Consider the following 15,674-nt stretch of genomic DNA (forward strand, 5'->3'; position numbering starts at 1 on the left):
CACGCAACCAAGAGGTGACTGTGAAAGCTTGTATAAACCACAGAGTCTTATAAAGGGTTTAAGTCCCTTTTTATTCAACGTAATAAATTACAATGGCGTCCTCTTGACGCTTACAGACTGTGCCCACTAGGCCGTCAAATAAAAATAAGAACCTGAAAAGAAAGTAAAGACAAGATTCTAACTACGAGGCTCTCTAAAATAACTAACTCACCGCGTTTTACAAAAGCCGCAGCTAATTCAGCAGACTTGAAGCTCACTGGAACAATTACCACTACTTCCCGCCAAGCACATAGGCCGCAACGCGGGGTTCTTCAATTCTCGTTAACTACCTCCGCGCTCGCTAAGTAAGAATATCACATACCGAACTTGTTTCCTTCTATTTAAATCATACTACTTCCTCTGATAATTTGAATGCTTGCGCGTTCTACTCAAATTTACATATTCTGGCATTGGCAGTTCCAGGGGAAAGTAAGGCTTGACAGGAAAGATAGTTTAAACTTAAAATAAATGTCAGTTAAAATAAATATAAACCCTACAGAGTAGATAAACGAAACCCCAGCTTACAATTTATTACCCTAACAAAAGTTATACATTAAAGATATAAAGGTGTACAAAACAACGCAGACATAAACAGAAATAATCTAGGAAAAAACACGTTTGCAGCTATTCTTAGTTGAACCAAAAAATGTTAGCGATTCAAAATATGCTGCGGTGGCAATGAGCAGATAAATCTACGACAAGCGAAATAGCATTAAGATAATGTGCAAACTGCTTTTCTCAACGCAAAGTAGACTGTATCCAAGGCATAGTAAGGGGGTATTGAGAAGTAAATGGGAATAAGTGCACTCTTGAAAATCTTGGTTGCATAATATTTTTGGTTGCATAATATTATAAAATACCACAGACTCGGTTTTGTACAGGAATCATACCAAATCTTGTTATTCCATCTTTCACACGTGTTAGTTCAGGTAGTATGTAAGCTCAGTTGCTTATACCAAAGAATGCAAGTTACAGTGTACTTATCTAAAATTCTAATCCCACCATCAGTGCATATTTATAACGACATTCAAGAATGTGCAAGCAGTATGTTCTTCTGTATACATTATATACTTTTTTTTTCTATACACTCCACTGCACGTACCATAGTAGGACTTTGCTTGTACTTGGCAAGTTGTTTACTATAAATGCCTTGAAAATTATGTAAACTTTACCATCCTGTTTCCGTATTATACGATAAGTTTTTATTAATTATTAGATGTAGTTCATGTGCAATAAATGCCCACAAATTTCAATGGGAATTCAGTCAGAGTTTACAGATCCCACCCAAAATGTATCTAAATTCAAAGGACATTGTTGCGATTGTAGAAGGTAGATGAAATTCGGAGGAATCGCTGAGCAAGGAAAACCTGAGCAGTGAGAAAAGAAAGGTTGGGAAGTTTATGAATTAAAACAACTGCCCGACCATTCCACTAACATATTTCTTTCAGCTGCTTATCTAATGTAGTGATTCCACTTTATGGTAGACGTTAGAATAAATTAATAAATTGCGAATAGAATTTTCTTCTGCAAACTGCTAAAGTTTGCAGAAGAAAAGCTCGCAGCATCCTCTTAAATGTTTGTTTGTGGCTTATCCCACCCGAACGACAGCAACATCAGATCAAGTCTCTAATATCAGAGCAACTGCACGAAATTCGTCGTGGCAAGGGGTCAAGATTGCGCCCGGCGTTGGCAAGAGCTTGAGCGTCATATAAGTTACAGCACGATTTTGTTCAGTTTCGCAACCAATTTTGAGGCGGAGCACTTTGGGGGAAGGGTCCGAAGGTCTCCCACCTGTCTTTCCCTACAACGAACCTCTCGAGAGGACTTTCAGCTCGCCGCATATTTAGTGTCCCCATGCCCCACAGATGTTAAACATTTACAAACACCCATGCCTTCTCCGGGATTTGAACACGGGTCCTTTGGTACGGCAGTCAGCGTTGCTACCCACTGTCCAGGTTGGACGCTCGTCTTAAATATTAACTGAATTTCCATATTTCTGGAAAACAGTGATTTGAGAATAAGGCAGACTTACAGAGAAAACTTTAAAAAAAAAGTAATAAAAAAAATCTGAAAGGTTTAAGTTTTTAAATTACGTCCAAAGGGGCGTTTTTTTAACATTTTGTCTGTTACCTTTATTTATTAAATATCGCGTTCTTCGCACTTAAACTATAAAATTCAGTTCAAGAGCAATATCGCATAGTTTTAAATTGAGCATATCTTTATAATTTCTGATACAGAGTCTCGCGCGCTGGAGATATTTTTCCCCCTGTACAACGCTGCCATTGCTCTCTTTGAAATCCTTGAGTTTGTTGAATAAAAAATTCGTTAAAGTTTTACAAAATATGAAATCGATCATAAAACAAATTCCAAACTTCAAATTTGATCTTCCACATGCCCATATTCGCAGTAGGATTACATCATTCAAAATTCGATGGCTCTATGTACCGTTGTTTTATCACGATGTGAGAAATATACATACATTTGTGCAGATTTTTCATTATTTAATTTCTTCAAATATAATGCAGGACTCTAACATTTGGTGGCAACAGTTTGAAAAGTGAAACGGACATTTATTGTGAACCAACGCAAAATAGCAAAATGAAAACAATAGTCCTTCACAAAGCCCCTTTGGACTAATAAGTGATAATATATCTATTATACTTGGCCTTCAAAGTGTTAATCTGCAGATAAGTAGAACATTCTGTATAATAAATAAAGAAAATACTAGGCAAGAGAATTCGACAGTCTGTAAAACGAGACAGTTGATGCGAATTTAATGAATTATTTCGATGTGAATTTCACGAACTATTTTTATTAACGAATTATTGCAGACTGTCATCTATGAGATGCACAAGGCCTTTGCCAGTCACAAATGCAACTCTTTCTCTCATAAGCACGCCGAACTCATATACCTAATCTAGACTAATGTTTATATCGGGAGGATTGATCACAATAACAGAGATCATTAGGCTTCTCAGATCAGTAAACGTTAAAAAGCAGCTGTGCCATCTAGAATATCCATGGTACGGGAAATCTCGAATACCCATGGTTCCTCTGTGTGAACTAGAATATCCATGGTAGGGGATTCGTACCATAGATATGCTAGTTCTAACTGGACCATGCTTACCACTTACATTACGACAGTACAAACAGAAGATTGCAACAATTTTTTATACGTTGAGAAAATTTCATACTGCAGTCGTATTCAGCGAGCCAAAGATGACATTACACACTTACTTGCGATTTTTAAAGCAAAAATAACTTTTCTGAGAGTATCTACAATATTTCTCAACCATTAGGGTGAAAAATTATACAACAATTTTAAGTATAATGTTTAAGAACAAAAACGAAAATAATTTTGAACAGATATTCAATTTTATTTAGAACTGAGCATTAAAAAGTGTTAGATCTTTAAAACGAAAATTCAGATTTGAGTGTAAATTACTAATATCATATATAAATTTTTACATTACATGATTGGGATAAGAATTGTGATACATTTTTCGTCTGAAGTATGTCTTTTATTAATACTCAGATTAAATTAAAATTAAATGCTTAAATTAAAAGTTAATTCAGTAAAACAGGCTGATATTGTTGTAATATGATTTTCTTACTTTAAAACATAAATACACGTAATTACTTTAAATGTATCTGAAAATATTTCAGTACTTACTTCGATTTTCGAGCTGCCTGAAAATCTGAAAGGAATAAATGGAAAATTAAAAAGCATATACCACAGATCGAAATTTAAGCTTCTAAGTTTAAATTTTATTGAAATGCGAAATAATGTTTTTTCCGTAAATTTTGTTATTAAGTAAAAACTGCACTTCATTAATTATGTAGGTGATTTAAGTCTTCGAGATGTATCTAAACAAGCTCCTAATAATTTAATCAAGTTAACCAACATTAATGGTCACTTCTTTGTTTATTAATTTCTTCATCTTCCGGTATACCAAACTAATATAGATTTTCTCATTAAAAATGCACGTTAATTAATTTGTGAAATCCTTTCTTATTCAACAACAATTCAGCAAATGAAGTTTTCTATCTGTCAGTGATTAAGGAATCTAAAACACGTTAGTATGAGGAATATTAGAATGCTAATGAAGTTTCTCAGAAAGGTGTGTGTGTGTGTGTGATTATGGCAAAGCCTCGAGGGCTATCTGCCTAAGAGGAGGGATGCGTTCGTGGAGGACTTTCTAAGGGAAACTGGCTCGTATACACGTTACACATGGGGAAAACCACGAAAACGCCCATGCAGCCAGCCCGTTCGCGGGATTCGAACCTCAGACCGAACTATCAGTGTTCAGCGATTTTACCGCTCGGCCGCTGGTGGGCCTTCTCAGAAAGGAAAAAATCGATAAGGCAGGTTATCTAAAATTTTAATTATTGTTCAAAATAAATCCTTTTATTATAAGTAACAATATGGATTCATCCAACTTCTCAATTCTAAAAGAAAATCCGCCGAAAATACTTCAAGATGACCACCGACTCTAAGACTTGACGAGTGTCTCGAAATTATCTGTTATCCCGGAAGAAGCCATCTACTACCTGTCAAGCTCAGCTGAAGCCAGCAGGTCAGATGGTATTTTAAAACAATTCTGCCAAAGTTTACAGCAACCACGGAAGCATACATTTTAACATAGCTCAGAGTTTTGCATAGATCTTTTTAAATATAATAATAATATATACTTTTTTTCAGTTAAATAGTGCTAATTGCAGTTGTTTAATATAAATTAATTCAACCAGCAGTTACAAATCTTGTTTGATCGATATTACTAATAGAGCACTGTCGTAACGCTAAGAACACAAACTCCTATAAATATTGTTACGAAATGTCAAGGCGCAGTAAGATGGCTTCCCCACAAAGCAGTTTTATAGTTGCCATAAAATAGAAAGGAAAGGCAGGGTTGCCACATTTGGCGAGAAATCGCCCATTTGGCGACATTTGGCGACAGAAATTGTGATATGCCATGGACGGATGGAGAACCTTCTGGAACAAATTCTTACCGGTTTAGCCCAGAATATTCTCGAACACAAGCCGAAAGATATATAAACCCTGCTGGTCTGCAGTTAGTAGTATTGAAAGTGTGTCTCGTCTAGCGAGTCAATCCCTGCGGAGTCGATCGAGTTGACAGCCGGACAGCGAGTGCCGAGTGGGTCGTCAAGTGCACCGAAGGAGACTGTTAGTGTATCGCGATTAGTGCATCGTCGAGAGAGCGTGTTGAGCTCCGGGAAAGACTGAACCGAAGAGTTGGGAGCCTTGCTCTGAATGTCGTCGAGTGCATCGCGAGTTGTAACTTAGAGAGTCTCGAGAGTACTTGGAGTTCCGCGAGCTGTACTCTAGTGCTTTGCCGTGAAGCCGTCTCCACCGTGACAGCCTGATAACCTGGAGGCTGTGTCTCTGATCTTGCCAGCGTGTTTATAGTAGTTCATCGACGACTGTAAAAACGTGTTGTTGCAGAGCTGTCCTGACAATACTGGCCAATAAAATGTGTTTCGATACTTCATCAAGTGTCGTGATTATTCACTCCAAATCTACGAACCCCGTACGAACGTGTCGGAAGAAAAGAAAAACGTAACAATTGGTGTCAGAAAAGAAAAACACAACAATATTGTAAAAATCCCATGAGCACAAATGAAAGCTCCACGTACCAGTCGAACATTCGCATGCAAGATAAAAATGGTTACAAGATGATTTCGCTATTCAGGACATTAATGAGGTAAACCATCGGGATAAGGATTAGAGGACCTGGGCACTCCTCTTCCGTGTCCACCAACTTCTCGAGAGGACTTTCAATTTTTGGCAATATTTTAAGCCCTTCCATGCCGCAAAGACCCTTATAGACACCTATATCTTTTCTGGGATCTTAATCCGTTCTCAAAGCATGTAACAGGTCTATGACCCGCCTTATTCGGAAGATAGCAGCCGGCTCCACTACCATCATAGCAATGAAAAAACTCATTAAGTCTATAAATTGGAAAGTCATAATATAAGGTATTTCTCCCGCCTTCTTAGCATGCCTTCGTGGTGTAGGGGTCAGCATGCTCGGCGTGCATTCGAGAGGTCCGTGGTTCGATTCCCGGCGAGGGCACTGCTCGTTTTTCATCTCACCTGCTTCCAAAAAATCCTAATGTCTCTACAGTGGCGCCCGAACTAAAAGAAAAAAGGGTAGTGGATGACGATTCTCCATCATCAGGGTTTGGTGTTTCGGTCCCCTAATCTCCCTTTGCCCTTTAAAAGGGGGCGTATATAAGATATTTCTCACGCCTTCTTAGCATGCCTTCGTGGTGTAGTGGTCAGCACGTTACACCGTACGCGTGTTCGAGAGGTCCGTGGTTCTAGTCCGGCGAGGGCATTGCTCATTTTTCATTTTTCCTGCTTCGAAAAAATTCTAATGTTTCTACAATAATTATTAAATCATAAACTTAGAATATATTATGTAATACAAAAAATATACAGTCTTGTGTAAAAAAGAAATAGCGATTTTTTTTTTTTTTTTTTTTTTTTTTTATGTGTTTGACACTAAGCATTTCAGGCTTTGGCAACTCTAAGGTCAGATGCAGTGGTGATTTTATTATAGAGATACTTAATAAGCAGCCACCGTTACATCCTATGAAAGGACAGACAATTTACATTCATGTCTTCTAAAGGATTCGAACCCGGGCCCTTCGATACGGCAACTGGAATCACTAACAATTTTCTCGTCTGGGCGGCGGTAGCAAAACGTTTTAAGTATAACTTGCACCCACGGAGTATAATGCTTTATACTCCGTGCTTGCACCTCACCTAAGCATACAGAGATGTTGAGTTGACAGATTTTAAATTCATGTTTCAGTCCCATAAATTGAATTACCATAATACAATCTGATAACACGAATTGCCGCTGGTAGATACAAACTCCTGAATTTCAGATTTTGAAAGCTAAAAATATTTCTAAGAGACGGAATTATTTTCTACTTGTTTTGAAATTTGGACAAGACTTTATAATAGATATTCAAAAGTAAAAAGCAGTCATTATTAAATGTAAGCATCAACCATAAACATAGTGTAAAATCTCTAAAAATATGTAATGAACGTTATCTTTATTTGTAGTTTTGAAGCAATATCCGCCCATTCTTATCAGTAAAGCAGTTTATGGTCTTCCAATAAGATATGGGCCATAAATTTTATCCGTTTCGGCACCATTCCAGTAAGCCTCAATGAAAAAGAACTTACTAGAAACGTCATTTTGAACCGTTTTAAGCAAAGCTTCACAGATTTAAGGAAACGTGTTTAGTTACAGAAGGCTCACAGATGAGCAAAAAAATTCATTCTTTTTAAGTTCGCAACAATATTTTCAAATGGACATAACCTGCCGCGCCTTACAGACTTAGTCTGAAACTTTTCGATCATCCTTTTGTGTTTATTAACGGATATTTTATTATAACGGAAGTTATATGCAAAAACATTTTGATAAAATTCAGGAAATATAATTGTTTTCTTTCTTTTTTGTTATTATTCTTTCTTATTCTTCTGGAAGGAATGCCACTTCACCTGAGCAAGCTCTCGGTATAGAAACGAACGATCGAAGGGAAAGAATAGATTGAGAGCACGTTCAGCAAGAGGTGCGTACCTTATCTCTTTTAAGATTTTAGGAGATTATTAGAATATTTTCAAGTGTTGTGTGAAGATAAAGAATACAAGAAATTTATTTACACACACCTGTCAAAGATAAGGCCTTCTAGTTCACATCCCAAAAACCAGGGAAAAAAATAGTTTCCGACTAGTCACGATCCACCTAAAATAGTTTTGAGATATCCACTATCTTCTAATAGCAGTTTTCTATAGTAACAATCACTGTTGCAAAGGTTTTATCATTACTTTAGTGCACTGAATGTACTGTATGTATGAATATAAAAAAAATAATAATACTTTTTTTTTCTGTGTAAACTGGTCAATACTCGGTCTTAGATTGGACTGGATTACTTGAATAATGACAAAACGCATTAAGACTATTTGCCTAAGCGTAGGGATTTCTTCGCGAAGGATTTTCTAACATAAATTGGGTTGCATTTATAACACACATTAGGGAAACCACGAAAACTCACACGCATAGCCGATCTCTGGGATTTGAACCCTAGTCGAGTGAAAAAAGGTAGTGGATGACGATTCTCCATCATCAGGGTTTGGTGTTTCGGTCCCCTAATCTCCCTTTGCCCTTTAAAAGGGGGCGTATATAAGATATTTCTCACGCCTTCTTAGCATGCCTTCGTGGTGTAGTGGTCAGCTCAACGGTCTCAACGGTCACTTCACTCAACCACTGGCAAGAATATTCGGGGTTAAAATTACCTAAGTTATTCATGACTTCAAAAAATTATAGAACACTTACATGTCGAAAGTAATTTATTTATCTCCAAGACTTTTTCTTACCGCTCTAGTACCCTGAGGAAATGGTGAAAATTCAAGGACCATATAATGTTCAACAGCTGTTCTTAAGATGAAATACAATGATATTTCAAAACATTGCGATTCTTGTAAATTAAGAGAAAGATGGATCTAAAAAATGTTCTCAAAATACCTCACCTCAAACAGCTCGTTCTTAAACAGATTCAAAGTAAAAAATGTGAACTAAGAATGCTTTACAAATTAACCTTCGAGACAAAAAAAATTTCCTTTTAAAGGCTCCTAATGTTTCCTTCACTAACTAAGTATCATAACAACTTTCAGTGCAGAACACTAGGATTTTACAGAGTTTACCAAGATGTTTTACCTCAATTGCACATCACAAATAATGTTCACTAGTTTATTTTTTTCCCTTAGCTTTTAGAAAACTTAACTTTCTACCGATTCATGGTTTCTCAGGGACTCCGTAATTCACAAATTACTCCCATCAATAATTGGCGTTTCGAATTTTGGTTCAAGGCTTTATTACTGCAAGACTCATCACTTGATGTCATTAACGTCGTCGTAAAATATTGTTACGAAATGTCCAGGCGCCGTAAGATAGCTTTCCCGCAAAGTAGGTTTAGGGTTACCAGAAAATGGCATGGGAATTCAGGGTTGCCACGTTTGGCGAGGAATCGCCCATTTGGACAAAATTGGTAATATGCCATAATCGGATGGAGAACTTTCTGGAACGAATTCTTACTGGTTTAGCCCAGAATGTTCTCGAACACAAGCCAAAAGTAGCACATGACGCAGCAAAGCCGTTACCACGACCACTTTGTAACCTCTCCGACCAGTTTGCAACGTCTTTGCTACGTCATATGCTATTTGATGACGTAGCAAAGACGTTACTACGACCACTTCGCAACGTCTTTGCTACGTCATGTACTACTTGGGATATAAACCCTGCTTGGTATGCGGAGAGTAAGTCAGTTCGTGCGGAGTTAGTGTCTCGTCTAGCGAGTCAGTCAGTGAGCGAGTGTCTCGAAGTCTAGTCGTCGAGTGCATCGAGAGAGTCTTTTAGTGTTTCGCGAGTTAGTGCATCGTCGAGTTTTATCTTTGAGTGTGTTGAGCCCCTAGAACGACCGAACCAAGTTAGGGTTGTACTTCAGTCTATCGTGGAGTGCATCGCGAGTTGTAGCATGGAGAGTCTTGAGAGTACGTTGAGTTCCAAGAACTACCGAGGAGAGTCGGGAGCTGAATTCTGGTGCTTTGCCGTAAAGCTGTCTCCACCGTTATAGCCTGATAGTCTGAAGGCTGTGACGCTGATTGTTTCAGCGTGTTTATAGTATTTCTTCGACGACTGTAAACGTGATTATGGATCTGTCTTGAATAATACTGGCTAATAAGTGTTTCGATACTTCTTCAAATGCTGCCATCGTTATTCACTCCAAACCGCTTGAACCCGTACCGTAACGTAAGAAAGAAGGAAGAAAATACCTAACAATATGAAACGCTTGTCATAAATGTATGCAAGGGACCAAGAAATATTTTTAATTTCGCAGAATGATAAAAGTTTCTTATCTTCGCGACAAGTGCTTCTGAAGATAATACCTGATTCGAAAAGCATCCTTATGGGATTTATAAGCAAACATGTAATTGTCATATGCACCGGAAATTGTCCAGAATGACTGACATCTGATCAGTTCAGGAGGCATTCGATAACAAAAATGTTATCAATACGTATACGACACTTTCACTCAGATTTCTATGAACAAAGATAACTTACTGAACATAGAGTTCGATCACAGCTTTTATATCGCATTATCAAGAATCTTTATTATTAATTTCTTGTAGCTTATGAATGAGAGCATTTATTTCAGGCTCAGATATACCGAACTATCTCCCACGAAATTTTGTAAAGAAACTTATTTGCTTTGTTTACTATAATATATAAGGACAGCAAACTTACCGAGTTAGACCTTTAGTTCCTTGGGACATAACGCTGTAATCACTGTTTAGTTTTATTCCAATACCATTGTAATGGTATCTAAAGAAAGATAATAGAAAAGATGTTTTGAGATAACTGAAGTTACATAAGAAAAACAAAAATACACGCAATAAATAACGCTGAAGTGTTTCAGATCTACAAATGAACTGAATTTAAAATCGTAGTATTTAATCTGTTTTTAAGTAATTTCATCTAACAGCTTACAAATTTACTTTAACAAATGTCAGAGAGTTATCGCCCTGACTACAATCAACTACAACAAGCATACATTTAAAATTTAATACTTTCTTTAACCACTTATGGTAGATCACAACGTAATAGTGAATTTACAGTTTAAAGGGCCGATTATTTATCGGCAGTAACTGACAACAACTGAGTTGGGGTACTATACACTGACTACCAATAAGTATTTGGACACCTATGCAAATGACGATATCTTCGGTCCTAAGGTACGTCACGGACTCCGCCGGTATATATCGTGTAGGAAACAGCATCGGCTTTAGTCGCATGCAAGATGCCTCGCAGTTCGGAGCTCTCTGATTTCAAGAAAGGTATAATTATCGGGTATCACAAATGTGGCCGATCCTTAAGGGACTGTCTAGCGATCTGAAGTACCCAAAATCGACAGTGGCCTATGTGATTAAGAAGTGGAAGGTGAGCGATGATTGTCGGAATGCGCCCCGAGTCCGCAGACCAACGAAACTGAGAGATAGAGACCGACGAGAGCTGTGCAGAGAAATTCGGAAGAACCGCACCCAACCGATGGCCCTCATCCGCGAGGAGTTTCAACAGGCATCCGGGAGTATTGTTTCAATGAATACCATCCGTAAGGAAACACATCTGCTTGGTTTTCATGGTCGTGCTGCTGCCCATAAGCCTTTGATCACAAAGTCCAACCGCGCTGCTCGGTTAATGTGGTGCAAAGCACATCGAAATTGGACCGTAGATAAGTGGAAACTTGTTCTTTGGAGTGACGAATCAAGGTTCACCCTTTACAGTTCGGATGGCAGGGTCTGGGTCTGGCGTCTATCTGGAGAACGTCTCCTGCCAGAATACATTGTGCAAACAGTCAAGTTTGGCGGAGGTGGAATTATGGTCTGGGGCTGTTTCTCCTGGTATGGGCTGGGACCCTTGGTCCCCATTCATGGTAAGCTCAACTCCGATGCCTACTGCACTATTTTGGGTGACAATGTGCTTCCTACGTTGTGGCAGTTTTACGGGTTGGACCCCTGTTATTTTCAAGACGACAATGCCAGTTGTCATGCTCCGACGTTAACCAAGGCTTGGTAGGATGCCAATGGAGTTCATCGAATGGACTGGCCTGCCCAGAGTCCAGACCTGAACCCTATCGAGAACCTCTGGGACGAGTTGCATCGTCGAATTCAGGAGTTCACTACCCGTGAAAAATCGGTGAAGAAACTTCTATGTCTTCTTCAAGCCGAGTGGAAGAAAATACCACTAGCTGTCAAACAAAGACTTGTGGAAAGTATGCCCCGGAGGGTCCACGCTGTAATTACCTCTCGTGGAGGCTCTACCAACTATTGATTTTGAATAAAGTTAGTTTTTCTTTTCTATCACAGGTGTCCAAATACTTATTGGTAGTCAGTGTAGCCTCCGTTTTCCTCTACTGTCTGATGGAGCCACTTCTGCTTTCGCGAAGCTATCAATTTTAACATACATATCCTTTGGCTAAAGGCTACACAAAAGGTAGTCTACTTCGAAGAAATAAAGGAGAATATCCTACGCAAGACTACAAGAAACATTAAAAATATAGCAGGAACGATAGTATGGCGCCCGCGAAGCCAGCCAGTGCTCTCAAATTTGAAAGAGTTGAATTACTTAAATTCGCCACTGATGAACTCTTTTGCGACGAAGTAAAGTTGTGTACTCTTGTGACTTCTGACAACTCTGGCAACGCGATTATTTTGCACCCCACTTCTGATTCGACCACCTTTCTCTTTTCTATCACAGGTGTCCAAATACTTATTGGTAGTCAGTGTAGAAGCGGTCACCCACCTACCTCAGACAGCAACGAGACTCTATGCAGAGTCCGACTAAAATTCTTTCACTTACAGACAGATGGATGAGTACTAACAATCAGAGGCAGCTTAGACCTTCTAAGTTCATTGCAATAATCTGGAATCTGTACCAAACCTGTATTTGAAATTTGTACGTGCTTTGCTATTGATATTGTTCTTATGCTATTGATATTGTTTGTTGACTTGAAGTGGCAGCATATGTTAATACAAAGTTTCGGATCTTTCCGAAGGATTCTACCCGTTTCACAGTTTCGATAATTCCCAAGGTGTTTCCCAAGGTGGGTCCCACACCCCAGAAGGGTCCAATTTGATTGTTAAAAGGAGCGATTCGAAAATGAGTTCGTCCAGAGTTTAAAAGCCAGTCACCTACTCTAATTTAACTTGTATTAAAAGAAGGGTTGTTGATGTGTCAATCTGAAATAAGCGTTCATTAAAAGTTTTATACTTTCTATACAGCTCCATTTGAAAGTTTACCTTTTACTCCGAGGGTACTGCTTGTTTCATGGTGAAGGAATAGTGTGTACTGTATTGGGCGATTGTTTATGACATGCGAAAACAAAGTGGTTGTCTATTGTTGCCTACCAAGCAATTCGCACATCAGTGGCATAGCCGGGGGTAAGAATACAAAAGGCCATATGCACCTCGCAAAATTTGTTCTTGTATCAAAATTTATAAAAATTAAAAGTCACATTATTTTATTTTCTTATTGAAGGAGGTACTTTTGGATTGCCTCAATTTTTAGTTTCTTTATAATCGAAATAAATTACAAATGCTTATTTTTTAATATTAATCTCTATCAAATAGAGGAAGAACATATACTGGTGAATCTAGTGAAGGCTGTATGGTGGTTGAATGTTTGTTAAAGAAGTTGCAAATCATATTTGTTTAAAGCATTCTTCAAGAAGTGGGGGGGGATATGTCAATCAAATGATCCAAATTTAAAATATATTGGAGAACTATGGAGAACAACTAGTGTCCTACTGCTAACCTTTAATCAAACTCCCCATGAGATCTCATTTTCCAAAATAGTCCTTGGAAAAAAAAATTTAAGAAACAGTCAGCTGAGGTTTTTTTTTTTTTTTTTTTTTTTTTTTCCCCAGGACTCCAAGCCTCTTTTGCTTCAGAAATACTTCCCCTTCTCTCGTCGCACGGGCCTGTTGAAGTGAAACTGTCGCTATTGCTAACCTTATTAAACAATGGCTTTTGCCTTAACCTCATTTCCTGCCATTTTATCTGACAATTTTCTAAAAGGAGCATATTTATTTCATCTTTTCTTCAGACTTAGGCTCCATACTCGAACTATTCTTCATAGTAATATTGAAGAGTAACACGGTTCTGTAACGCTAATCATTATTAATTTTATTACCGAGAAATTCAGAGAAAATGTCGTAGTCAGGAAATCTGGGTCAATCACTAATTTCCAAATGAGCATGATGAAAGAACATTCGCTCTAGACTTATTTTTGAAAGTTTCACGAATATGAACAGAAAAATAAAATGCAAGTAAAGAAGTTTCGCATTCTAAGCGATGATGAGAGACAACTGGAGGAGGTTAAGACTCAACAACAAACTGAAAGTGATTATGCTAAGACTCAACAGCAAATTAAAAATAATTATGCTAAGACTCAACAGCAAACAGAAAGTGAGAATGCTAGAACTCAGCAGCAAACAAAGTTCTATTTCTACAAGCAAATTTGATACAAGCAAATTTGATAATTTGATTTACAAGCAGTTTTGATTTTAATTGATTTTAATTCAAGTACCTCTACAACCCTTTAGCTGAAATTAAAATCTCTTACCAAGATGAAAAAAATGATGCATCAAATTTTGTAGATTGTAAATTCGTAAATGCAAAATGCTGAGTCACTTATAACTTAACTTAGTACAGGGTGTTCTATCAAGATCACTCAAACTCTGCACAGCCAGATTCCTCGCTTGGAATACATAAAAAATATCCAATGAACTGTACCTGTACGACCCATAGCTTTCGAAGTAAATACAAAAGAAAATTGTGACGTCACGTCCTATCCAAAAGGGAACTTTACTGAAAACATGAATATCAGTTTTTACATTATGTTTACATAGGAAGATATTCAAAATGTCCATCGCGCATATCGAAGCATGCAAGCAAGCGCCGTGGAATGGCTGACTGTGCCCACTGTAGCAGCGTGGTATCCATTAAAGTATACGCAGTATGAAGAAGAGCAGCCGAGTCACTTTCTGTAGTAACTAAGTCTCGATAGACTAGTTCCTTCAGATATCCCCACAGGAAGAAATGGAAAGGTCAGATCTGGGGATTGTGATCTGGGATAAAACCGGACACCCACGTTCAATCTAGCGGCCTGGTTATTCCATATCCAGTCAATCATGTCCATGAGAGCTGAAATGTACAGGAGCATCATCAGGCAGGAACCTCAAGCCATATATTACCGCTAAGGGTATGTATCTAAGAAGCTTGCTAATAGTTCACGGAGAAATACCAAGTAAGAATGTACCGTGAGTCGTTCAGGCAACAGGATATGGTCCAATCATGCGACTGCCTAGTGTGCCGGCCCACACATGTACAGACCAGCGAACCTGATGTCTCTGCTGGCGAATTGCTTAAAATGGGATTCTGACCACATATACGTCTGAAGCAAGCTTCATCAATTCATAAAATATGTGCAATGAAAACGTTATCGGCTTCATGTTAATGCAATAGCCATTCACAAAAGTCATTGCGTCGCTTCTGGATGTATTGTATGGTTGCGTAGCGAAATGGTTATAAACCTCTCTGACCATAATAGCCTATGCGCAGTACAGTTACTCTCCTTCAGCTCTCTGGCTAGTGCGCATGTGCTGAATTCGGAAAGTTTCTTCTACCCGTCCTGTGGTGGAAAATGGGTAGAAGAAACCTGCATCATCCTGTGGTGGTATAAGCCCGCTGTGCGTTCTTTCACCATTGGCATCGGAAGGACAACGCGATGGATAACGACCGATATACTCTTTTTTTTTTTTTTTTTTTTCTTTTTTTTCCAGTTAGCTTCCAAGCATTACCATTACACTGACTGAAGTTAAAAGTACATGTCACAATATTAAAGAACAGAATACATTATCACCATGCGAAGATTCCCGGTAGTTACTAATTGTGGGCTTTTAAATACGATTCAAACGACGGCTTGATATCATTCCATAGAGCGTGCATGCATGCCTCGATATGCCCGATAGACATTTTAAAC

The 15,674-nt window shown here is 38.2% G+C and overlaps 1 protein-coding gene and 1 non-coding gene across 5 annotated transcripts in view; one reads left to right on the forward strand and one right to left on the reverse strand.

The window, feature by feature from the left end:
• The window catches only part of LOC118185464 (DNA-binding protein RFX6-like), a 169,261-nt gene that overhangs the window by 124,191 nt on the left and 29,396 nt on the right, over positions 1 to 15,674 (reverse strand). For all 4 annotated transcript variants that reach the window (XR_015039520.1, XM_085811010.1, XM_085811011.1 and 1 more), the window contains exons 5-6: positions 10,380 to 10,457; positions 3,713 to 3,737 (exon numbers count right to left, since the gene is read on the reverse strand). Coding sequence is in view for 3 of the 4 variants with exons in the window: in XM_085811010.1 (XP_085667136.1) it covers positions 3,713 to 3,737; positions 10,380 to 10,457 (103 nt within the window). In the remaining variant the exon portion in view is untranslated. The remainder of the gene's footprint in view (positions 1 to 3,712; positions 3,738 to 10,379; positions 10,458 to 15,674) is intronic.
• TRNAA-UGC (transfer RNA alanine (anticodon UGC)) lies at positions 6,062 to 6,134 on the forward strand. The gene has a single exon. It is a non-coding gene; the product is annotated as a tRNA-Ala (tRNA).

Source organism: Stegodyphus dumicola, chromosome 2 (assembly GCF_044657685.1).
Source record: "Stegodyphus dumicola isolate Sdum_Otavi_A_Nest chromosome 2, ASM4465768v1".
In the NCBI taxonomy this organism is placed as follows: domain Eukaryota; kingdom Metazoa; phylum Arthropoda; class Arachnida; order Araneae; family Eresidae; genus Stegodyphus; species Stegodyphus dumicola.